Source organism: Hypomesus transpacificus, chromosome 16, assembly GCF_021917145.1.
Source record: "Hypomesus transpacificus isolate Combined female chromosome 16, fHypTra1, whole genome shotgun sequence".
In the NCBI taxonomy this organism is placed as follows: Eukaryota; Metazoa; Chordata; class Actinopteri; order Osmeriformes; family Osmeridae; genus Hypomesus; species Hypomesus transpacificus.
In genome coordinates, this window is record NC_061075.1 from 5,706,770 (window position 1) to 5,732,627 (window position 25,858).

Here is a 25,858-nt window from a genome sequence, read left to right on the forward strand (position 1 = left end):
TTCCTAAATATACAGATAGCAATAAATATCGACTGTACTAACCCTAATACTAAAACTTCCTAAATTACAGATAACAATAGATAGTACACTATACTAACCCTAAATGCACAAAAAACCTGTTTCAACCCTATAACCTATTCTAACCTAAGTGGAGTACAGTACAATAGTGCAAATTTGCAGATCAGTGACTGTCAATGACCATACAGGAGCCTGTTGGCGAGGTACAGTGAGGTACAGTAGTGCAAGTTACTGATAGAGCAACCAGTAGCTGAAAGTGACAGTGTACAAGTGACTAGTGTGCAGAAAATCAATGTCCATATCAATGTCCATTCAGAAGCCTGATGGCCCTTGGGTAGAAACTGTTGTCCAGTCCAGTCGTGTGCGTGACCGGATGCTGCGGTAACGCCTGCCAGAAGGCAACGGGGTAAAGAGACTGAAGGATGGGTGGGAACAGTCTCTTAGAATCCTGCCGGCTTTCCTTAGGCAACGTGTGTGGTAGGTGTCCTGTAGGGCTGGGAGCTTCCTGCCGATGATGAACTCAGCAGACCAGACCACACTTCGTATGGCCTTGCGGTCCTGGTCTGTGCAGCTCCCATACCACACTGTAATACAACCAGTCGGAATGCTCTCTATAGTGCATCTGTAAAAGTTAGTGAGGATGACTGAGTCCATACCAAACTTCTTCAGTCTCCTCAGGAAGAAGAGACGCTTACGGGCCGCTTTGACCACCTTGTCCATGTGAACAGACCAAGTGAGGTCATTGCTGATGTTCACCCCGAGGAACTTGAAGCAGCTGACCTTCTCCACTTCAGATCCATTGATGAGTAGGGGTGCATGCTCCTCCTCCTGCCGCTTCCTCTAGTCCACAACTATCTCCTTGGTCTTGCTGATGTTAAGAGAGAGGTTATTGTCCTGACACCATGATGTCAGGGTGTCAACCTCCTCTCTGTAGGCTGACTCGTCACTGTCAGAGATGAGGCCCACGATGGTTGTGTCGTCAGCAAACTTAACAAGGAGGTTGGAGCTGTGCGTTGCCGCACAGTCATGAGTGAACAAGGAGAACAGGAGAGGGCTGAGCACACAGCCCTGGGGGTGTTCTTGGGCACAGGGATAATGGTGGTCCTCTTGAAGCAGGTGGGGAGTACAGACAGGTTAAGGGAGAGGTTGACGATGTCACAGAAGACCCCCGCCAGCTGGTCAGTGCAGCCCCTGAGGACCCTACCTGATATGCCGTCTGGGCCAGGTGCCTTGCGAGGGTTGATCTTCTTAAAGCATAGCCTCACCTCAGCTACAGTTTGTGTAGGCACACCACTGGCTTGGCCTTCAGGTAGTTCCACTGCAGGGGTGTCACTGTCCCTCTCAAAGCGAGCGTAGAAGGAGTTCAGCTCGTCTGGCAGTAGGACAGAGGACTGGGTCTCATTGTAGCCTCTCCCTTTGTAGTCTGTAATGGCTTTAAGTCCACTCCACATGCGACTGGGGTCAGAGCCATGGTTGCTGGACTCCACCTTGGTCCTGTAAGCCCTTTTCGCTGCTTTGATGGCCTTCAGAAGGTCGTATCTGGCCTTCCTGTACTCATCAGGGTCCCCAGAGTTAAAGGCGACAGTGCGGGCTCTCAGCTTGGCCCGGACCGCGGCATCAACCCAGGGCTTCTGATTTGGGAAAGACCGGACAACCTTCTTGGGGACAACGTCATCAATGCAGTGCTGGATGTAGCTGGAGACAGTGTCTGAGTATTCGTTAATGTCCCCATCAGCTGCCTCCCTGAACATTAGCCAGTCAGTGGTGTCAAAGCAGTCCTGGAGGGTCGCCCCACACTCATCACTCCATAGGTGAACTGACCTCTCAACCGGTCTGACCTGTTTAAGCTTTTGTTCATATGCGGGGAGGAGAAGAATGGAGGTGTGATCAGCCTTCCCAAAGGCAGGGCGGGGGAGGGGTTTGTAACTGCCCTTGAATGTTGTATAACAATGGTCAAGGATCTGGTCTCCACGTGTGAAGAAGTCAATATGCTGATAGTGCTTGGGCAGAACTTTCATTCATGTTAGCTCGGTTGAAATCACCAACAACAATGAAGGCTGCCTCTGGGTGCACATTTTCCAGACCATTGATAATCCCATACAGTTCATCCAAAGCAGCGGCCTTGTCTACCTGGGGCGGGATGTAGACTGCACTCATGACGACTGCAGTGAATTCCCAAGGTAGATAGAAGGGTCTGATTTTTACAGTTAGCAGCTCAAGGACCGAAGAGCAGTGAGATGCTAATACCGCTACATCCGTAGCCCACAGAGAGTTAACCATAACACAGATCGCAGACACACCATGATGGTAGCTACTACACACATGCAAATCCATCACATCATCGTCTGCTGCGACCGGGAGTCCCCCATTTCACTCCAAGCCCCTCTCGGACCATTCGGGGCGCTGTTCAACCCTCATCAGGCCTAATCAGACAACAATACCACAGAATTATCAACTTCCAAGGTATGCTAAGACTACCCACAGCCCATCAGCACTTAGAGGAGCTAACGCTGCTAGCACTATAGAATCTACTGCTAGCACTGACACAGTGGCTGACCTTGATCTAGCAAAAGGTCCTATCATTTCAGTGGCTAGAATTTTCATTACGTGTAAACCAAGCCCTGGGTGTTCTTCTCCGCCTTTGAGAAAATAAAGGCTCAAACGCTCGGTTTGAAAATCTCCTCCTTGTGACGTCGCAAGGAGCCAGTTCCTTTTTTTAGTTCCTTTATCCAAGCCTCTGCACAACCAGTATCTTAATTTTATTTTCGCTGGAATTGCGCCGACACAACTTCACAAAGTTTTGTATGTCTGCGCCAAACATTTCAGCCTCTACTGTTTCCTCAACTTGAGCCAATACAAAGCTGGCCTTGCTGAAATTAAATTCTGGATCATTACTAACTCTCCTTGGTCAAGCTACAAACCTTGGACAAGTAAGTTAACTAATGCTATATCATTTTGTTGCTTTACTGTATATGGTTACCTAGCTTGCTACCCTTAGAATGTGCCTGTAACATTAGCTCTGCAGCTAACAGCTGAGTTACTGTTGCTAATGTAAAGGTAGATGGCATCAAGTGTGTGTGTGAGTGAATACAAATGCTGTAACGCCAGTGTTGTACACTTCTTTGTTATTTGGATAACCGTTCTGCTGTTGGTGTTATGGCCCGTGATATCCGCCTTTCTCCTCATTGAAATTACTATGAATGTGCACCTCTGCAACCCAGGGTGATCAAATGAGAATGGCTAAATTCGAGGCATCTTACAGCAACGGGGGCTACGAGCCATTGCGATACATCCGTTGTAAACATTAGCGCATGTTGCCGCCCCTCTCCTCCTCATTAGCATTTAAAGCTACAGACACAGAAACAGGGCGTTTTGAGGTAAGCTCACTGTGGGACTGCTCGTAGTGGCTGTAATTATGCACCAAGGCTGAATTTCGGGAAAGATACTTCAGATACAGGAACAGGGAACCACTAAGGCCTATATAAAAGCATCCAAAAACAGCATATCATGTGACCTTTAAAAGAAAAACAGTGCGTTCAGACTGCAGCGGAGCGGGCGGAGCGGGGCGTCGGCTCCTAATTCATTTTCAATGAAAACTAGGCGTTGACGCTCGCGTAGGGCATTGTGGGAAAGCGAGCGGGGCGTCGACACTCTTCACTGTTCCACAGTGTTTTAAAAAATGAGGTACCGTTGGATTCCCTGGATCAAGACTAGTTTAAATCATCCTATGGGGTCAATTTCCAGTTATATAGATTTTCCGCCAGTTTGAATTTTAAGAAAACACGTTTTCGCTACTCCTCCCAACATTTTTGACCAATCTACCCCAGATTTGGCGCACATCATCGTCAGAGCAACCCTCACTGAAGTTATCCAAAGATTTTTGATTTTCAAAACCCTTTGTCCGGTATAGCCAATCATAGGCAACAAAGCAATCAAACAGGAAGTTGAGTCATATCTCAGCAACTCATTGAGAAATCAACACCAAACTTGGTATGATGACTTGGAACCCTCATTAGAGGATGTCCAAACAATTTGGTGCCATGTGATCACTGAGCGTGGCCGCAGGAAGCACAAATGTGTTTTGGCCAATAATTGTTGATTTGTTTGCCTTTTATTAAGTGATTTCTTTGTCTCATGATATTTTGCGACATCCCGTGTGTAACATATGATAACTTGTGTGAACAGTAGAATTGATGCGGCCGCCATTTTGAATTCATGAATAAACCTTTTTTCTCTACTACTCCTACAAACTGTGTCCAATCTGAACCAAATTTATTTGGCAGAGATTATCTTCAGACCAAGCATCACAAAACTACCAAACTTGGGCCGAATCCCAATACTCCCCCTTACCCCTTCCCCTTAATTTACCCCTAGCCCTTGGCCCTCAAAAGTAAGGGGTAAGGGCTACATTAGGGTGACCAGACGTCCTCTTTTACCCGGACATGTCCTTTTTTCAAGACCTAAAAAATGCGTCCGGCAGGGATTCCAAAATCATCCGGGATTTTGCCTCGTTGGATATGTTTGACGTGTTTCTCTGGGTCTTTCACCAACTATTACGCCCTTACAAGTTCAGGAAAGGGTATCTCCCTTACATTCCACCTTCTTCCGCGAACTCTGACTGTAGAGAAAACTGTCATTTTGATCAGATAGTGCGGCATACAAAACACAACCCGCAATTTTTATATATTTTTATTTTTTTTTACGTTTCGATTTGCAAAATGTTTGCAAATATATATGTTCAGGACTGTGTATAACACAAAACAAGACTGTCATAATTTTTTTAATCAATTAATTAAGCCGAAAATTTTACATTTATCGGACTCTCTGGATGATCTGGCCGCCATTGTTGCCGGTCGCGCAGGATTCACATAGCCCTAGGTTTCAAGTAAGCTCCCGATCTTACTTGGTTTTAAAGGGGCAATTTACTGTTTTTTTGGGGTATTTCACACTGTTCTTCAAGGTCTCCGAATAGGGTATGTAACATTGGTTGGGTTGAAAATGGCCCGGGTGCTGTTCTATGCCCTCTGACAGATCCTCTGAAATGTTCCCGGGAAAAAACACTAGCTTTTCTCCTTTTATGGTATGCTCATTAATATTTAGATAAGCTGCGCGCTGATTGGTTGGTTATCAACGAGTGAAGCTGGGAGCAAAAACGCAACACGGCCAACAGCAGCACTCGCTGAAACACCGAAGTTGGAGACTTGAAATAAAAAGGCGCAAATAAATCTATTGTGTCTACACAACACTGTTTTCAACAGATTGACTATATATCATTTGAAATTATAACATTACTTGTTTCCACTTCTATTGTTGAAGCAAACTGGATTGACTTAGGTGGGTAGAACGTTAGGCTACAGCTTAGCAACCAAACCATATCGTGATTCTACTCGGCTTCAGTTAGCTAGCTAGGCTAGCTCTAGATATCTTGCTGTAAAATAACATGACAAAGATCTGGACAAACATGCATCGTGAATTGTAGATTTTCATTACACAGGTTATTTATTTGAATGAAACACAGTCTAGAATCAACGTTAGCCCCATTGCCAATAAACTAGGCTAAATTATCACACATTCTATGCTCTTGCGTTAACTAGCAAGCTAAACTTGTTTACATGCCTACAGTCTAGGTGTTACTAGTAACAGTTACTAGCAATGCTAACGTATCCTGTATCTAAAACCTGCCTTTCTCCAGTTCTTTCAAATAGATTATCTAGACAGGCGTTAGCAATAAGCCAGACTGCAGTTCGTTTTCTGGCTATTTTTCGGAAGCTTCCCTTCTAATGCCGACTACAGCTAGTCTAGCTAGAGTCATTTGATGTGTGTAGAAACGTATTTAGCATTCTACCTGGTATGCTATATACAGGAAACGTTAGCATTGCTAATAACTGTTAGCACAACATCATACTGTCCTTATAGCTTGCGGTTGCAATGAGCATACGGTTGGAACAGCACCTCTTTCCAGGTTCAGCTTCCTAGCATATCCTGCTTGAAATTGTCCAAGGTTGTCAAACTGTCTTGGGTGAAATGTTCAGAGCAAATGAATGATTGAGTGTCAAACTTCGCCGGGATATTCTCATAGACAACAGCAGCCATGCCTGTTGAATGTTTGGCTCCTTGGGAAGACTGTGAGTGTTAGCCTTCCCTGTACAGCCTGGAACACAGCATTTACGACCGTGGTCCATAATCAATATCCTTGTTATAATTCAAAACGTTCTTCTTTGTAATTCCTTATAAGTAGCCTACACAGAGCAGCGCGCAGCTAAACTAGTATCGGAGATAGACGCTACCTCTGGCTGGTCTGGATGTAAATTCTGGGGCGTGACAAAGATACAGACCAGAGCCAATAAGAGGGCGATCACCGGTCCTACGTAGGACCGGTGGCTTTGTTGAAAAGCTAGAGTTTTACAGCCAAATTTTTTCTTTTTGAGATTTGAATAGGAAAGAGGTGTCAATGGACTTTGATATTCACGATATGTTCAGTTTACCCTCCGAACTGTCGTTTTTCAACAATGACAAGGTAAAATCGGTTTTGCAGTCAATTGTCTCTTTAAGGGGTGTATACCCCTTGGTCTTAGCCCTTCCCCTAGCTCCAAAAGAGTATTGGGACACCACTAGCTCTCACGGGAACGCGCAAAACTAAGGGGAAGGGGGAAGGGGGAAGGGGTAACGGGAAGGGGGAAGGGGTAAGGGGGAGTATTGGGATTCCGCCTTGCTGCATGCACTCGGAACACTTTTCTGAGGATGTCTAAAATGTTTTCTGGGTCATTTGACTGCTTGGCCACCTCATTGCTGCTTGCAGCTATATTTTTATGGGTAGTTATTACGGTGAGTGTTTAACAAACAACATGCCAGTGATTTATTATTGTCTTGACAACAACTGGAAAGCACTGATGTGCATTTAGCCACAGGGGCAGCAGTCTTGACTGTATTCCAGTATGTGGGTCTGAATGAATAATTAGTCCAAAGTCATCTGTTTAGGTGTCTATTGATATTGTTTCAATATGTTATGTGATAACACTTTTTATCTTCCCTTCTCTTTTGTTTCCAGCCAAGAAGTATGGCAGTGGAGAATATCTAAACATCTCAAGTATCACCCGGGACCAAGCAGGGGACTACGAATGCAGTGCTCTAAATGACATTGCCTCTCCAGACACCAAGACGATGAAAGTCACTGTCAACTGTAAGTGAACCTATATCTGTATTCCACTGTAATCTAATACATTGGTACAATTCCTCTTTGAAATCAATGTTTTATTGATCGATAAGATATCATGGTCATTAGGTAAACCAAAAATCAAATCGAGTTTCAAGTTTCTTTATATTTAACAAGACATTTCTCCCTTTGCCTGTACAAAGGTGTTTAATTCATAGCAAGGAAGTGTCTGGCTGTCATAAGGACTATGCCATTATGTAGGTAATGAGTCTTTCAAAGTCTGAGGGGATGTTAATGAGCACCCAGAGCATTAATGAATGATACTAGCTTTAGTCATCACTGTCACATGAAAATTAGCTGAGGCGGAAGAGTGCTTGACATTTATTTCTGTTTTCTCCACCTCTGCTTTCACTCATTGTCCCCCGCATTTCACTCCCTAAACTGATACATAATGCCATTGTGTTGTTTGTAAATGCATGTATCAAATGGTGAAGTATTTTTGTGAATGGTGCACAAACAAGCTTGACTTGAGATGGATTTTTTAAATCCAATCTTTTTACAGCTCTTCTGAAACACAGACTAAGTGAAACTATGGCGTGCCTATTTGTTTGTATTTGTACAAAACAAAAGAGGATAAAGTTTCTTATTCAGCTGGCATGCCATGGGCAGATTTGGCATTTTCTAGGGATTCTAGGTATGTGGTGAGCTGTGGTGAGTTATACAATTTCAGGATCTGCTTTTGATTCAGTTTTGCAATGAGGCATCAACATCACTGCATGGTCATTGTGTACCAGACTTGTTATTGGAGCAAAATTATTTATAATAATAATAATAAATATAGCTGCAAGCAGCAATGACAGATTCCTCCAAAACACAGCGAACCATTTAAAAATTGAAAATTCTCCACAAATTGTCACTGTATAGAAAAATCCATGCTACAGATATTATGGGTTCTATAGAATTTTTTGTTGTTGTTTGTTTGTAAGGCATGCATACCAACGCTCAGACATTTTGGACTTATAGGGTGGAAATGCCATCACTTAAAAAAAATTGGTCCGTGGCCTGTAGCTAGGGTTGCCAACCGTCCCGATTTGTCCGGGACATCCCGATTTATGGGTGATTTTGATTTGTCCCGTGTACCTTCACTAGACAACGTTTTACCAATTGGACAAACGTTTGTTTGTTTCAAGCCCCAAAAACTATTTTTCGCTGAAATCAGCCAATCGGGGGGGGGGGGGGGGGGGGGGAGGGGAGAGAGTGTCCCGCATTTGGGGTAAAGAAAGTTGGCAAACCTACCTGTAGCTCCACCTATGGGCAATGGTCTGCCATTTGTAGTGTTACTTGTGGCCTATAGTTTCAGTGTGAAAACACATACCCCCCTATTTTGACGATCTTAAACGCAAGTATCAAAACGCAAAGCGCAAGTAACTTTGTGGGCGTGACTCCGCCGCTGTTGCTATTATACCGGCGGGATAAATGACTTTGCGCCTGGCGCAAATCTAAAAAGGGTTGGTCTGAAGTAGCTACATTACTAATGGGTGTGGTTTGGGCGTAACGTGCAATAAACCAATCAGAGCATCATCTCACATTCCCTTTAAGAGCAGCGCTTGTTCCATGGCAAATTGCTAATATAACGGCGGAAATGCCAAGCGCACGCCAGCGGTTCACAGCCGAGGAGACCGACATTCTCGTCAGGGCCGTAAAAGAAAGAGAAGTGACATTGTATGGGAAAAGGCAGAGCAGTTTTCTCATTGCACTAAGTTGGCCACTCATGCTGCTCATTCAAATTAGGCCTATTATTCTTTAACATTTTTTTTATTGTTATAATTTTTAATTGTTTAGTTCTTAGAATTAGTTTAACTAATGTACTTTTGTACTTAATTTATACCCGTATATGTTTATTGTTTGCACCTTCCAGCCACAGTAAATTTCGTATTTTTGTAACAGGCTACATGGCGAATAAACCGAATTCTGATTCTGATGGGCATGGGAGAAGAAACCTAACCAAATTAGCTTTGGTTAAACAGTCACGGGAGGAAATTGCCACAGTTGTTACAAATCAAGATCACATACATAGAAATGTCTTATGAAAATCTTTTTATAATCATTGAAGAAATGTAACACGCCATAAATCAATACAATGTAACGTAGCTTCGCAGATAGAAGACCCTGGCCTCGCCAGCAGTGGGCTTGGACCAAGCTTGCGCCCTTAAAATAGCATCTCAATAATGCGCCATTGACTTTAGACCACGTTTTTCCTGGTCAGCAGTGGAATTGTTTTTCGGAAACTGCAAGATAGCACCAGGGAACGTTTGCGCCAGAACACGCCTCTTTTTTCGCTGAACCGCCCACGGGAGCGCAAAGTCATTTCGACGTGCGTCTGTGGCGGGAAAAGTCGGCTTTGCGTCGAGTGCAAACTAGGAATGACACTTGCGTCGTTGACTAAGTCAATTGCGCTGGGTGCAAGATAGGGCCCTAAGAGGGAAAACACTACATTCAAACATGCACAAATGTACGCTTTGTACGTATTGTTTGCAGTAAAATGTGCAATAGGTGAACAATGCTTAGCATTATTCTGATGTGTTTGATAAAAAAATGCATTGTACAATGCCATAAGACATTTTCTGTTAAGGACGATTGGGTGTAAATCTACTGTAAGTGTACGTTTAATCTTTGCAATGGTGTAGTTATCGTGAATGGATCCTGAAATGCAAAGTAAAAATAATAAGCCATGTATTTACTAGTGTAAGGAATGGGTCGGCTAATATCAGCCAGGTTGAAGTTGAGTTGTTAATTGTCAGCATTGTATAATTCTCTGAGTGTTCAGCAAGCTGTCTTCTGGACATCTGCACAGGAGTCCTGTAATAACAAAGGTACAGGTAAAAATGCTGGATAGCTAATAGTGAATGACTGTCCAATGAAACAATTACAGTTCATTCTTAAGAACAAAACGAAAGCTTACAGGTTTAATCGTGGCAGATAAAGGGGATATGTATTTTTTGTGGGTAAGAAAACATGTTGTAGCCCACTAATGTTGAGATTGGGTCTATAGGGGCCTATGTTCTGGGTCGGCTAACATCAGCCAGGTTGAAGTTGAGTTCTTATATATTAATATAGTATCATTATATCAGTGTTCAGCAATGTGTCAGGGTTTGGTTTTGACATCTGGACAGGGTATTAATATACCTGAACTGTTTATATATTTTTTGAAGAAAAGAAGTAAGGCTTTCTAATGATATAAATATTTGCATGATAATGTTCGTCCTTTATCAAGAACATTTCACGCAGCAAATCTTCTCCGTCCACCATAATTCAATAAACCTTATTTTCAACCAATTTCAATACAAGATAGGGGAAAACAGAGCGTATGAAGCATACATAATTATGAGGGCAATGTAGAACAGCAGAAACATTATAGATTTTAAAAGTCATTACAACATTTATTGTTGTTGTTTTAGTGTTTGCAGAGCAGGAGGGTGTTTCATCAACGTCGCCAACGCAAGTCGCGCTTACACGAAAAAGTGTCACTTAGGTAAACATCAACTTAGACTTAAGCTTTAAGCCGTTCCACTTAAGTTACTTTCCACTAACAGGCAACGCTAATTCAAGCTAGACCTCAATAAGCTTAGATTGTGCGTGCACACGGAGAACCGAAGCAGCCCAGATCAGGCGAGTGTCGAAATAAGTTTTGTTGCAAAAAGCAGAGCGTAAGCCAGTAGAGCGATAGGGCTGTCACGATAACTACTTGATCTTGTGCGATATATTGCAATAAAACTAATTGCGATAAACGATGTTATTGCACACATGTCAATTGTAATTTTCAGTCACAATTTTATGCCACTGATTAGGAATAGCTTCCTATTCTTGCTAGGGGGTACCACTGGAGCTAGCCAATGACTGTAGCCATAGCTGAATCCGAGGGGGAGGCAGACGTCTCCACACAAATACCATGTAGCCTCTTATTAGCCGTGCGCTGCCTGTGTACTTTATAGAAGTACGATATTTCTTGCCAATTGCATGGGTCTTGTCAAATTGCGCATCTTTCTTTTAAAATCCGAAGTGTTGCCAAACCTTGGATTTATTGCAATTTGTAGGAACGTGTAACTCTTCCTCCGCCAACACTCGCCCGAACACGCCTCCAACTCGTACAAAACTTTGCGTAGACACTTCATGAGAATCGGCCACTGACAGCAGTGGAGATAAGAGCGTGCTTCAGAAACTATCTAAATATTAAATTATTGGTCACAAATCATTGGTCAAATTTCTAAATACTAAAGGTGTTCGCATACACATAATTCTATATAAATACATCGGATTATATCGATGCTTAGATGTTAGAAACGATGCATCGCGATTTCATCCCACATTGTATCCTGTGCACACTTTTTTGATCCGGGTCATCGCATCATTAGCATTTATGCCGATGCACCGATGCGAATCGGTGAATCTTCCCATCCCTAATGTACATCAAGCTCATAGATCTCTGGACTCCTACAATGTCCAGGGCATTGGGGCGTAGGCTACATAGCGCTCGTAAGCCAAGGACGACCAGTCCCCACTCCCCATCATCTCAGTATGGCTGTATGCCCTTGAAAGATGACCAGATGGCAGCCCCAATCCGGAAGCAGTGCGATACATCTCCGGTCCCCCCACATCGAATCGTTGCGTGAACCAGGATCTTTTCATGGCCTTGCCGGCATCGGTGACGAACAGGGACTCAGAAGTGGACAAAACTCAGTTAGTTCGAGCAATCACAATAGAGGTACTTTTGCATAGTATCAGATTTGGAACGCTTCAGGACAATAGTAAACATTCACAGCACAATACTAGTGGTTAATTCCCCAAACCGCAAAACATTAGATGGACGTAAACAACACTGACTCGACAGTGTTATTGACGTAGGGCCCGAAGCACCCTTGTCTCAAATTGGACACCAGTAAATCGAATCAAATCAGATTAATTTGTATAGCCCTATTATCCCTGACATGGGAGTCAGATGGCTGAGCGGTGAGGGAGTCGGGCTAGTAATCAGAAGGTAGCCGGATCGATTCCAGCCCGTGCCAAATGACGTTGTGTCCTTGGGCAAGGCACTTCACCCTACTTGCCTCGGGGGGAATGTCCCTGTACTTACTGTAGTCGCTCTGGATAAGAGCGTCTGCTAAATGACTTAATGTAAATGTATTAACAAGCAATGTCACAGAGGGCTTCACATATGCCAACAGAACTGCCCCTCAACCAACCTAAATCATCAGTATGTGCAAGATAAAGTGATAGGTAGACGTTATCTTTGATTCTAAATGCTGCTCTCTTAGCCCGTTCATCAGCAGAATGCTGAGGGCTCGAACATAGTACATTTAAATAAATGCCCAATACCAGTGCTTTAATAGATGAAGGATGCAACTTCGTGATTCACAGCAATGGGCGATGAAAGCTTTCATAGTTTCAGGCTGCACAACACAGACATGTTCACAGGCATAGTACGACACAGGCGAAAATAATTGAAATAAGCCATGCACTAACGTTGGTCTGTAATGTGGATTGGGCAATACCCTTATGTATTCACTGACAGGCAAACATGCATGTGCCTGGGCCTATGGTCTAGCACCGTCAGAGAAATGGCGGGCATGCTTGCCCATTCGGAACTCCTGAAGGTTGAAACGAGACAGTGCCTCTAGCCTAAATGAAGGTGGTGCGCAATGAGATTATCCTGCACGCTTGTCCGCGTCAGCCGTCTGACTAGAGATCGATAAGGCACAAAGACCGCCCTGATGTGGACAGTTGCTTCGTTATTACAACACAGTAATCTTTTCCCTAAGCTATAAATGCCTACACAATAAACAAGCGATCACGATGGGATACAATGCGTGTAGATGTACTGGTTGTTAGTACTCCTCATGCGTTGTCTAAAGTCACCATGTATGCAACAGACATGGTCTTGCAAGCTGTCAGGCCTTTCCGCACCGTGTTCATCTCTGACTGTGAATCGAACCCGCCATCTCTGACTTCCCAAGCGCGACCACTACCAGCTACGCCAACAAAAAGCTAGCTCTTCGTTGACACGGGTGGCCTGTTACATACTTGAGGAGTGAGTTTCACCGATTCACACCGGCTACAGTGAGCCGTGGAATATGTCTCCGGCGCCAAGGAAACTAACTCTGTGGGCCATGCTTCGGAGAACCAGTCATTGCCGCGTAAGATAAAATAAAGTGATACCTCAGTTATTACATTATTGGCTCTGTTATTACATTTTCAAAGTTTTTTTTTCCAATGCAAGGCCAATAACGTAATAACCAGCCAATAAAGTAATAAGTTAATACATTAGTGGCAAAAAATTATTACGTTATTGGCTCAACAACTTTATTACATTATTGGCAATTTATTACGTTATTGGTTGTATTACATTAAAATTATTACGTTATTGTCCGTTATTACGTTATTGGCCATTATTATATTATCGGTTGCTACAAAGCTTTCTTAAACTTGTTCACCGACTGACTGATGGCGTGAGCACTACAGTAAACTATTTAATAGTGTTAAAAGTAACACAGTGAGAATTGATAATGAATATAAATGTCTCTCTGAAGACATGATAGTTAGATCCTTACAGCTCCTTATAAAGGCATGCAACAGCAGTGACGTGTGCAGTCAGAATCGACACAATTAGGAAAGCAACAGGAACGCAAGTTATGTCCAAGCGAAAAGCAACCGGTGCAACATCATACTAGTAAGATGAGCAGTGGAATTGTTCTCCACTGGATCCAACAGTGTACACTAAGCAAGGTTAATTATTATAATTATTTAAATCCAAGGATGTCTGTTATGGCAAGCCGTTTTATCATTTAGCCAATGAATTGTTGATATCCAGAATTTATTTCTCGATATCCAAAATTCGAATTCTTGATATCCGAAATGCAATTCTTGATATTCAGAATTCGAATTTTGGATATCAAGAATTCATTGGTTAAAATTATGAAACGGCTTGCCATAGTCTGTACTCTATGGAGTTAATGTGAACGCAATCACCAATGATTTCTCATCACCAACGATTTCTCATAACTTCATTAACATTTCATACACGGAGAGTTTTCTTAAATGCCATTCCTTTGATCCTTATGGTTTTTTTAAGGAATCGCATTTGAGACAACTCTGGCCGATTTATGACTGCTATTTCGAGTTCGGAAAGTCTTCTGAAGTTCAGAACAAATCCCAAATGAGAAAACTTTCATGAATGCCAAATGTTTTCCTAAATCTAATTCAGAAGAATTTCCTTCTTAAATTCTTCTTAACTGCGTTCGAGAATAAGGCCCATTGTACTGATCTCTGTATCTATGCTCTGAAGGAGATTGTCTCCAGGTACACAAGTCTTAATTCATCTGTATTTTTATGCTTTATTGATGCTTCCAAAGCTTTTGATCGAATTAGTCATGAAAAACTGTTTATGAAGCTGCTAGCGAGAGGCGTCCCTAAACCTCGTGAGGATTTTGGTGTTCTGGTATGCCAATCAAACTTTACATGTTTAATGGGACAATGTTGCATCAGCTCCTTTCCATGTTGGTAACAGAGTTCGACAAGGAGGAATGTTAACTCCATTTTTGTTTAATGTGTATATGGACGACTTATGAAGCCAGCTGAATAAGACAAATACAGGCTGTCTTGTAGGTGAATCTATTGTCAATCACCTGACGTACGCAGATGATTTGGTCTTACTCAGCCCATATAGTGCTGGGTTGCAACATATACTGTGGGTGGGCTCTCAGTATGGCATAGATCATGATTTAAAATATAATGCAAAGAAAAGCCACATAATGATAGTCAGAAGTAATCAGGACAGGAAATGAACCTTCCCGACCTTTTATTTATCTGTCAGTCCCCTTGGTGTTTGTGAGGAAATAAAATATATGGGCCATGTCATTTCCGATAAGTGGACAGATGACAACGATATATATCGACAGCACTGTAGAATATATTCTCAGGCCAATATGTTGTAAAGGACGTTTTCTATGTGCTCAGATTCAGATAAATGTTCCCTGTTTAGAACCTACATAACACCATTGTACACTGCTCATTTGTGGTCTATTTACAGGAAAAGGAGTATACAGAGACTGAAAGTAGCTTAAAATGATGCTTTTAGATTGCTGCTTAATGTACCTAGGTGGCATAGTGCTAGTCAGTTGTTTGTGTCGAAGCACGTACCAACCTGTGAGGCACTCTTGAGACAATTGATTTATGGTTTCATGTCTGAGAACTGTATAGTAGGCTCTGATCAACCCTTTAAAGAGCTGCTATCGATTTACTTCAAACTCAAGACGACATTGGCACAAAAGTCTTCATACATTTCAATGCACTGTTTTATATATGTTGTATCTTTTTGTTTTTCTCTTTTTTATAGCTCTGTCTTATTTTATATGGAACTTGGCATCTGAAATAAAGTTTTATATATATTAGAAAAGTTTTTTTATGAGGACAAAATTGTTGTTTACTTTTCTAACAGTGACATTTTGTTTCTTGGTCCCAGTTGCTCCAACCATCCATGAGACGAAGAGCCATGCGGTAGGGCTAGGTCGCACTGCTCTGCTGAGGTGTGAGGCTGCAGCTGTTCCTATCCCAACATTTGAGTGGTACAAGGGAGAGAAAAGGTGAGACCCTTCTCCTTCCACATTGACCACTAATGAGTGGCTCTATATCTGTTTATAAAATCATAACAGTGATGAGCCATACAAAAGCTTTCAACTAGTGATGTATTTGGTCACAGCATAACAGTGGTTACCATACAAAAGCTTTCAACTACTGATGTATTTGGTCACAGCATAATGTTTCACATTTCATCCACACTATGAATAGGTCCTAGAAAATCCGGAAGGGGAATTAATTTGCACCTTCTCGGTACATACTGTATTTCAATCGGTGCAAATTCAAGTGCTGGGTCTTGAATTGAAAACCAAATTATACCCTGTTACCCATAATTTATCCACTCCTAGAGAGCACAGTTTCAATCATCAGTTCCCACTGTGCTAATTATAATAACAGGGTTGATTCAATTTATAAAAATGGCTAAACGGGAATTTGTGAATTATTCTAGTGTTTACATAATCCAAGGCCTTGCTCTTCCATGAAAATGTTAGAAAATGTTTCTAAAATATATTTTAGAAAGTATTCCTCCAAATTCTTTCATCATCATTTATTAGGATTCCTCCGTCAGGAGGAACCCTATTGGTATTGTTAGTATTATTATTATTATTATAATTTATCTCATGCACAGGTCATCAGTTTTTCACGAGTCTCTTAACCAACAGTTTTACAGCCTGTTCACTGACAACACCTGCTCAGAACAAGTAGTTCATAGATTTAGCCGGTGTGTATCGGTGAAACTCACTGGTCAGGTAACTAAGACGCCACCCGCATCAACGATTATCTAGCTTTTTGTTGGCGTAGTTGGTAGTGGCGGCGCTTGGGATGTCATAGATGGCAGGATCGAACCCAATGCGGGATGTACATAGTCCCGATTCCTTTGACCTTTAAAATAATGTCATATTTATTATTATATCCTGGCCATGGATGCATTAATCATTGATGCCTTTCAAAGATGTCAGGTAAAAAGCAATTAATTAATACATTTTGACCCCCTGACGGGGGTTGGAGAGAATGTCACTCTTGCATGTCTTCAAAACTTGAGAGCCCTGCAATAATGTGATGACATCCTTGTTTATCTTCGTTACATTGAGTCGACTGTGTGGTCTACTACACAGCTTTATCCACCGGAGACATTTTAACATTTTAAAGACATAACTTGTTTTTATTTGGGAAATGGGATAAAATATACCCCATTGCCCATCCTCTCATGATACCTTGTATCAGTGTTGCATCTACACCATGAACATCATTTGACCATTGTTTTTACACATAAATTACAACAAACAAGAGAAGAATCCCTTTTCCTAATGCTACTCTATGGAGTTGTAAACTGAACATGTCTGAGTGCAGCTGTTACTAAACTGCCATTGGCCCATTTGCGTTCGAGGGGCGGGGCTTAGCGATAGGTCAATTGAGGCTGTGTGATGGGGAGTCTATGAAGCCTCCAGCATAGGAACAAAGTTATCAACAGCCAAGTGGTTTACACATGAGTTAAGGGTTGGCGGTATACCGGTATGAACGCGAATACCGGTATTGCGTTGTGCCATGATATGGATTTTGCCATATCATGGATATCACGATATATCAATAAATGTATTAATAAAGTGTTTCTGTTTGGTATAAAATATAAGTCAAGTGATACTGCCTACTGGGTTAGTTCAAATTTCTATCTTTTACAGAAAAAACATGCAGCATGGACGCTGCACGCATTGTTCCAGCCAATGAAAGTCAACAAACAAGCTAGCGCAACTCCAGAGGAAGCAAACATTCACATGAGTAAACTGCTCCAGTCCCGTTTTCCAATCACAGCCTCGCCGGCCAATAATATGCTGCTGTAAACGCACCAAAAATCACGCAAACGTTGTGATGGGACACGCTAGTTGCACAGCAGAGGGCGCCGAATCTGGGTGGGGGGCATCTGTCCGATTTGTGCTAACCAGGGGGGTATTCCAAGTAGCGGGTTTAATGAAAACTTTGAGTTGTTTAACCCTGAAAAGAGGCATACTCCGAGTTCCGCGTTCCAGAAAGAGAGGTAACGAAACCATTTGGTAAGTTTCCATGGTAACTTACTCCTTGAAACTAACCTGCTCGATAGCAGGTTTTCCATGCCAAACTCTGGTTTCAACCGATCCGCCCGCAACTTTCTTAGCCTGATAGCGTTGGCAGACACGGCATATCATTTCCTGGTTCAGTCGAGCGATCTCGAACAAAAATTAATTTGCTTAGTTATACGCCGGGAGACGATTTTAAGACTGCGGTTTGATGTACTTTAATTCCTTGATAAATACCTAAGTTAACGTCACCGTTTCCTGTCACAATCTGTAATTTATTTTAGCAACATTCTCAGCCCTTGGGTCTTCATCGATAGTGTTACTCGCCGTGGATTTGCACTCAGAATTGACCAAATACCTTTTGCCACTGAAATAAAGAAAGATTATTGAAATTATATTTGGTCTTCTTTATTGCCTACAAATAGAAATCCAACAATGAGTAGCCTATTTCTATCGGCTATTGTTCCTACAATTTACATGATTCATATGATTCCTACAATTTACATGATGTAGGCTACCGTCCTGTAACTGTTATTTCAGCAAATCTATTTCAACATTGTTGGGGGTCGATATATTGGCCAAACAACCTAAACTAATTCCCCTATGGTTTGAAGGAAGATGGGAAACTGAACAGTGTATTAACATTAACCAAATAATGCCAATACCAATGGAATTATTTGACTCTTTGGGTTAAATCAGAGCAAGAATGGTCAAATGAAGGTTGTCGTAAATAAAATAATATAATCATTTTATCATATTGCAAATGAATGCAATCAATTAAGTTAACTTATGCCTACTCTACCATGATTATTGTAAACCAGAGATAGAAAGCATGAGGTGAGGAAGAAGGAGTAGGCCTAGGCCAAGCCAGAGCTGAGGAGAAGGTCTCAGGAGATCAAGAATCCACAGAACAATGCTTCACAATTCCTTTTATACCCAAGAACAACTACAATCACACCAGAATCTTGACCCTTACTTATCAACATGTCTAGCAATGCTACAGTAAGTTACAAAGATGTGAGAGCCATCAAGTTGAGATTCCATCCAGTAACTCCATATTTTACCATATGGTGGGGGCAGGTGGATAGCCTTACAAGATTAGCCTTTATTCTTATGCCCTATGTACAACATCTCTTGTTCAAAATAGAAAATTCAACAATTAATATTAATGTAAGTTATTGTTCCTACAATTAACATCACCTGTGACCATGCATCCTCCCGTAACTGGTGTTCCAGTCAATCTTTTTGGAGATTAGCCTTTATTCTTCTACCTTAAGTAGGCCTATACCATCTCTTTGTCAGTTTTTGGCACTTTCTTCACGAGGTGCAATTTGTACAACTCATTTACTTGTAACTGGGTATACATGAGATTACATTAGCTACATTTCACAGTTCCACATGCAAAATTCACTTGCCAATAAATGAACATCTCACTGTATACAGCATCCATGCTCTGTTCAACAGGATCAGAATGTGCAAATCGTTTTTTGAATATTAATTATTCTCACAATGTCAGTGTAACTGACAATTCCGTACAAGCCTGTAAATAAAAGTAGATGTTGTGAGAACTACCAGTAGCTACATAAATAATTCTCTGCATCCATTTCTGCGGCAGCAGTCAATGTCTCTTCATCATCTTAATCATCATCATCATCATCTTTTGATGAAAAACATTCTGTTGGGGGAAACTGCAACTACAAATTGAAATAGGCACCAATTGATATTTACTTAGTATCATGTCGAATATGATTAAAACTAAGGTGACGTCGAGGCTACAATCACAAGCGTATAGCCTAAGCAAAATGCGTTACCGGTTCTTAGTATGTTTTTACATTTAATAAAACATTGAACACCTTTTCTCCTGTAATATTAACAAACAGTGGGGTTGAATGTTCAATTTATGGACTGGCTATTGCCTTCAAATGTATGCATTGACTCGGCAGCAATTGTCTCCCACGCCACTTGTATATGCTGCTACAGCCGTGTTGCTTTTTTCCTGGAATATGTGCTCGACCATAAACACGAAATACAACTTTTATCTGAAGTTTGGTGGAGTATGCAACGTTTTTTTCTCCGTGTGCCATGGTGGATCCTAGAATCGGAGCTCCATTGATGTTGGCTTTCAACAGTACAGTCGCAACGTTAGCCAGCTAGCTAAAGCTCCGGTGGAAAATTCCAAATGAACGTATGGGCCCTTGGTGCCGCTAACACACAAGTGACACTGACAGATTGAAAGCTAATTTGAGACAATATAAAGATGGAAAACCAGGCTAAGAAACGTAAACGTAATTAAATCCAATGCCTGGTTGGTTAGGATGGTAAAGATTTACTTACTCCTTGACTCGGCACGTTGACATTCTAGAGAAAATAAGCAACATTATTTGTCTTCTATAGACCAATTATTTGTTTGTAAACAATCGGGATGCGCGCGCAATGTGGCTGCAGAAAACCGGGAAAGGATAGCATTTTAAATGGCAAAAAGACCACACGGATAATACAAATAGTTAGATTTAAAAAGACCAAAAGCGTCGAGGAGGACATGCCTCTAGGAGAGAAAGCGATTACCCAATGATCTGTTGCATCAGAATTTTGATTTGGGTCACGAAAGTCTTGAAATTTGAGTGAGAATGTCGCCCGGTACAGACCGCATAGTCGAGCAACCATGTCTTCACGTCATGTCACAAAGTTCATAATTTTACACTTTTACAGTCAATTCTACATTTAAAAAGTCGCGCAGGGCAGCTTTCAAGAGATATGGGAATTCTGCTTTTGGTCAACTGGTCCGATTATTTTTCTGATTCGTTTAAACTGGCAATCTGAGTGAGACTACATCCCAGTTACACTGTTTTGACGTTAGCCTCAGTCAGACTCGCTCACTGGCAGTGTGCACAATGTTGTATTTCACTCCATTCTACACCAGAAACGTCAGGGAGGACTGCCTAATGTAGATACGAGTCTGGTGAAGATAGCCAGAATCTCGGATTTCCTTAACCTGTCTTTTTTATTTGTCATTTGCCTGAGAAAGCGACCTCCGTTAGCCAGGCTAGTTTTGCCCGATCACTTGGACAGGCTATTTAAGGGTATCGGGGTCAAGTGACTTTTGTGCATAGACAAGTGAACGTAAATGTATTTGTCCAAAGGCCAAGAGCCTCAAAAAGTTAACATCAAGCCCTGCAATCCAGTCGCCAGAGATATATGATGACCTGAATGACACTCCAAGAGTGTCTTTTGCAACCCACATGCGCAGTTGAGCCTGCTTGACAGTTGTGTGACGTAGAGTGATAATTGGTCTATTGCGTTTCAGGATTAACAAGGGTCAAGGCATTGACATCAAGAACCTCAGCTCCAGATCAGTGCTCACCATGACCAACATGACAGAGGATCGCTATGGTAACTACACTTGTGTAGCCGTCAACAAGCTGGGGACAGCCAACACCAGTGTCCCTCTCATTCGTAAGTAGACACATAATTTTTTCAGTATAGCTAACCTTGACTCTACTCTTGAAAGTCACAGAGTTTGCAGTGTTTTGGATATGCATATGTGGAAAATGTGACCAGTCTGTTTGTGATACACTGATTCTATGACATTTTGTCAATGTATTTGTTCTCTGGTTTTATCTGGCAAATGCTCTGTGTGTGTGTGTGTTCGTGTGAATTTCTAGAGGACAGAAGGCTGTGTTGTTAGACAAGCACTTATAAGATGAGCTGTCATTTATATGTAATTTAACAATACTTTTCTTTGATGTACATTGGCAAGGTAACATGAACAGTTTTTTTTTTTTATTGCTGACTAGGCTGTGCTTTTGGTTCTTAATATTGGTCTTTCCTTATCACACCAGGCCCTGCCATTAAAGATACATTTACTCTAGATAGTGCATGTTGTCAAGGGCGAGCTTGACTCTCCTGTTTGTGTATGCACAAATAACAACATTAATAAACGTCCAATGACAGCTCTCAATGTAACACTGTTGAGATCATAAATACATCTCTTTCCTTCTCAAATTCTCTCTTTCTATTACTTTTGCTCTTATCTGTGCTTTATTCATGATCCACATGAATCGTCCAATTCTTCTGACCCTCTAATAAAAAATGACAAGCAATCTGTGCTGCCTGCCTACTGGAATGGGATATCATCATGTGACATGGAATACCTTTTCTTATATCAGTCGATATAGTTTGATGATCCAGGTGTATTTTAAATGGAAACAATAGTTCGTTGATGTTATGTGGTGAAGAAATTGCAGATTTTTCTTCCTTTGCAGTATTGACACTGCTAAATGGTTGACTGTTTTGGTTTGCTTGTTACAATCACACCTAAGGGACAAGCTCTAATTTTCAGCCCCTTGTCATAAAGCTGAAAGGGCTTCTCTGTCTATGCCCCCGTACCTTACTCCCACTGCTTAGGGTTAAGATGAGAAAAGACCCAAAGGCAGTGGAATGAAACTGTCTTCTACTGCTAAATCCTGCAGGCATGTGTGCTAGTGGGATGATGAATGTCTTGTCCATTTGTTGTGATTATCAATCACAGCTTGAAAAAATGTAATCTCTTTGTGCCCCCTTAGTCCAAATTTGCTTTTGTTGTTGTTTTTGTTGTTGCCAGGCAATGTGCCTTTGATCATGTACAAGTCATAAAGTAATTTTGAGGATCAGCAAAAAACTTAAGGTTTTGTATTTTGTCAGGTTGAATTTAAATGACTGTTGATGCATTCACCTCGCACATCTTTATTATTGATGTTTTAGCATGTCTTTTTTGTCAAGTGCTTGAAAGTGTAGTTATACATATGCTATTGGTGCATTCAAGCTAGTCAACTTAATTTGAACATACTCAAATCTCTACAGTATGATTATATTTGTTAAGAGAGGGGGCATTGCCACAGTAAGGGCATAAGCAAGGAACCGTGAAGGCACCACGGTACCAGCTAAGTCTCTGGGGTAGAAGCTAAGGCACTTGTGTCATGATTGCAACAATTTCAAGAATTTGGTATTTTGCCCCTTTGATTAGCTCTATAAATAAATGTGCTTGGTTGACTGATTGATGGCCTTTATGTGAATTGTGGTTTTTGAAACAAATTACAATTGCTGATGAAGAAATATGTTTGAAGGAGGAGCAGCACTGCTCTAATATGCTGCTATTCCTCCAGACTCATCTCACCCTGAACTGAACCCTGAACCCTGCCACTTCGTTGCACATTTTGCAGAATCAATGCAAACGATCACAGACCACTTAAGTTGCTTGTTTAAAATGGTTTGCAGTCAAGGTGTAATTGGTGAAAATTGCAGCAACCTCATAGCCTGGCTGCAAGCACAACTTCGTCCCGCCCACAAAAAAAATTTGGTCGGGAAGTTGGGTCTGGAGGGTCTCGTATTGGGGACAACTACAGAAAACCAGGATCTGGGCGGACCAATTAAATTGTCAGGGTGGACTTTATACGATGATGGACAGATGAGGATCAACAGTAACGTACAACATCAACAACATCACCAAAGAGCGCTTGGGTTGAATTCGTTTTCAACAAACAACATATTACGTTGCTCTGATTGGTTGTAGGTCTATCCAATTGAGCGAAGAGGCATTTGTTTTACGAGCTCGTTTGACACACGCCCCATACTCACAGCCCAACGGAGAGTTTTCAGACTCATATTCTGACTAGAATTATGAGTATGACAACATCAGGCTAGCAACCTTATATAATCCCACACAAATCTTCAATAGAAGTTGGCAAAGCCAAACAATCTCTGGAGCTCCTCATGGGTGTTGGAGACAGGCCATTCAGAGGTTACCTTGATCTTTGCTGTGTCCATTTGGATGTCAAAGGAAAATATAGAATAAGTAGCTGAGTCAATAAGGCAGAAACTTAAGTGGTTTTGAGATTATTATTTCTGTCAGGTAAGGGGCATGGTAGAAGGCTGATGGGCGGCTCAGACTGAGGTACTGACAAGAGGGACTAGAAACAAGTCATAATGTTTGTTCTCAAGTTCAAGTTGACCTGCACACTATGCCATGGAAGTAAACTCCTTAAATAATGAGGGAAGTATGAGACAGAATAGATTAAATAGCAGAGGATATTTTTATTTACTAACTTTTGGTCAACCGTCAGCAAGCAACTGCCTTGATGTGAGTAAAGCTGTAACAGCACAACACAGCAATATGCATTCTGAAGAAATATTTTGCAATTTCCCCTCCCACCTGGACACAAACTGTTTCAGACACTCCCCTCCTGCATGAAACTGCTGTCCATTAAGACCAAAACCTCACACCATAAGAACAATTTCTTCCCATCCCCAGCTGGTCCACCACAAGGCCCGGGACCCCCCCCCCCCCTCCCCCTCCCCCCCCCCCTGACACTGACTTTGACGTTATATTAACGTAAAATGTACAAACCTGACAGTCCGTTATATTAACGCACTCCTTCTGGATTACTTACTTGCACATTGCATCTTCATTAATCTTCATACTGTGAATGTTGGCTCATCCCTGCCCAAGCTGTTTGGCTCTTAATTTAAGTAATAGTCATATTGTACACATTTTATATTATTCTTAATAATTTGTTATATCTTATTGTCAAATTTTCTATTATACATTTATGCTATTGACTTAAAGTACCAGTTTTATCTTTCTTTATATGTTGTACTTCCTATGTTTATTGTTATGCCCCAACTTACCAAAAACTTGATTCTGATTCTGAGGGCAGAGAGGGGAGGACATGCAGGAAATGGCCCAGGCTGGAATCAAACTCGGGCCCCTCTGATTAGGCCCTAGCCTACCTGGTAACCGGTGAGCCACCACGGCACCCCAGCAACGCACATTCACACCTTTTAAAATGTGTCAAATTAATTCAATATTAGCAGATAAACATTTTGACAGCCTGCAGGACTCATTTGTTCTTGTCTCCTTGTTTCCTCAAAGTGCAGTAGTCATTGTCCCTTTTTGTCTAAACTTGTGAGCAAAGTCTCCTGTAGTTATACCCCAGTGAACCTTTGGAGGTGGACTGCCATGCCAATCTCCTGGAACAGGAATGGTCATTCCTTTATGAGGGCATCCACTTAAGATCAAATAAGATAATCCTTTATTAGTCCCACAATGGGGAAATTCGCAGGGTTACAGCAGCGCAGCAAGAGTAAAAGAACAACATAGTGCAAAACAACAATATAGCAAATCAAGTAAATAAAATAATAATATGACTGAGTAATTAAATATATTGCACAAATTTTGTGTTTGGTGGTCTACTGTGAGCACAGCTGGTTGTACAGCCTGACAGCAGCAGCAAGGAAGGACCTGTGGTAGCTCTCCTTCATACACTGGGGGCGAATCAGCCGGTGGCTGAAGGAGCTGCTTAGAGCTGCCAGGGCGTCCCACCTGGGGTGGGAGGTGTTGTCCATCAGGGATGATAGTTTAGCAGTCATCTTCCTGTCTCCCACCGCCTCCACCGTATCCATCTTATGTTCCCTTGTTGACATCTTTGCATTGTGAGAAATGGCTGGACCACAAAAGTTATTCTCTTCATGGAGCATCTTCATTTTGTCTTACGTTTCCAGCTGGCTTTTTGTTGTCTTGATGAATTTTTTAAATGTAATATCCCAGTTTACACAGCCATGTGTGTCCTGAACAGATGCCCTTTGTCTAGGAATTCCTCTGTATCAAACTCATCTGAGCCCCGTTTGCACTTCATTTATCTTGATGGAGTACATTGTTTCACATTTTCAATTTCTGCTTGTAACGGGTTGACCAGTGAGTAATAACCTGGTCCAACCACATCTTGTAAATACTTCGAATAGCTGGCGACCATATTTTTGATCAACTTCTGTGGATTCATGTTTATTGGAAGAAACACAGTGTTATGTATCTGAAGTTATGACATGTTGGAATGTGATCTGTAAACAGGGAGCTGCTTTAAAGTGTTGAAGATACAGCATGTAAAATTCAGACGTGATGCAACTAAGCACTGTGTTGTAATGTCACTCATTACAAAACCATGTAATCTGTCTACTTAATCTGCAGCTGTAC

At 41.7% G+C, this 25,858-nt stretch overlaps 1 protein-coding gene across 2 annotated transcripts in view; it reads left to right on the forward strand.

The window, feature by feature from the left end:
• Nucleotides 1-25,858, forward strand: part of negr1 (neuronal growth regulator 1) — a 218,204-nt gene that overhangs the window by 131,217 nt on the left and 61,129 nt on the right. For both annotated transcript variants that reach the window (XM_047036986.1, XM_047036987.1), the window contains exons 4-6: nt 7,067-7,198; nt 15,687-15,807; nt 21,158-21,306. In XM_047036986.1, the coding sequence (XP_046892942.1) occupies nt 7,067-7,198; nt 15,687-15,807; nt 21,158-21,306 (402 nt within the window). The remainder of the gene's footprint in view (nt 1-7,066; nt 7,199-15,686; nt 15,808-21,157; nt 21,307-25,858) is intronic.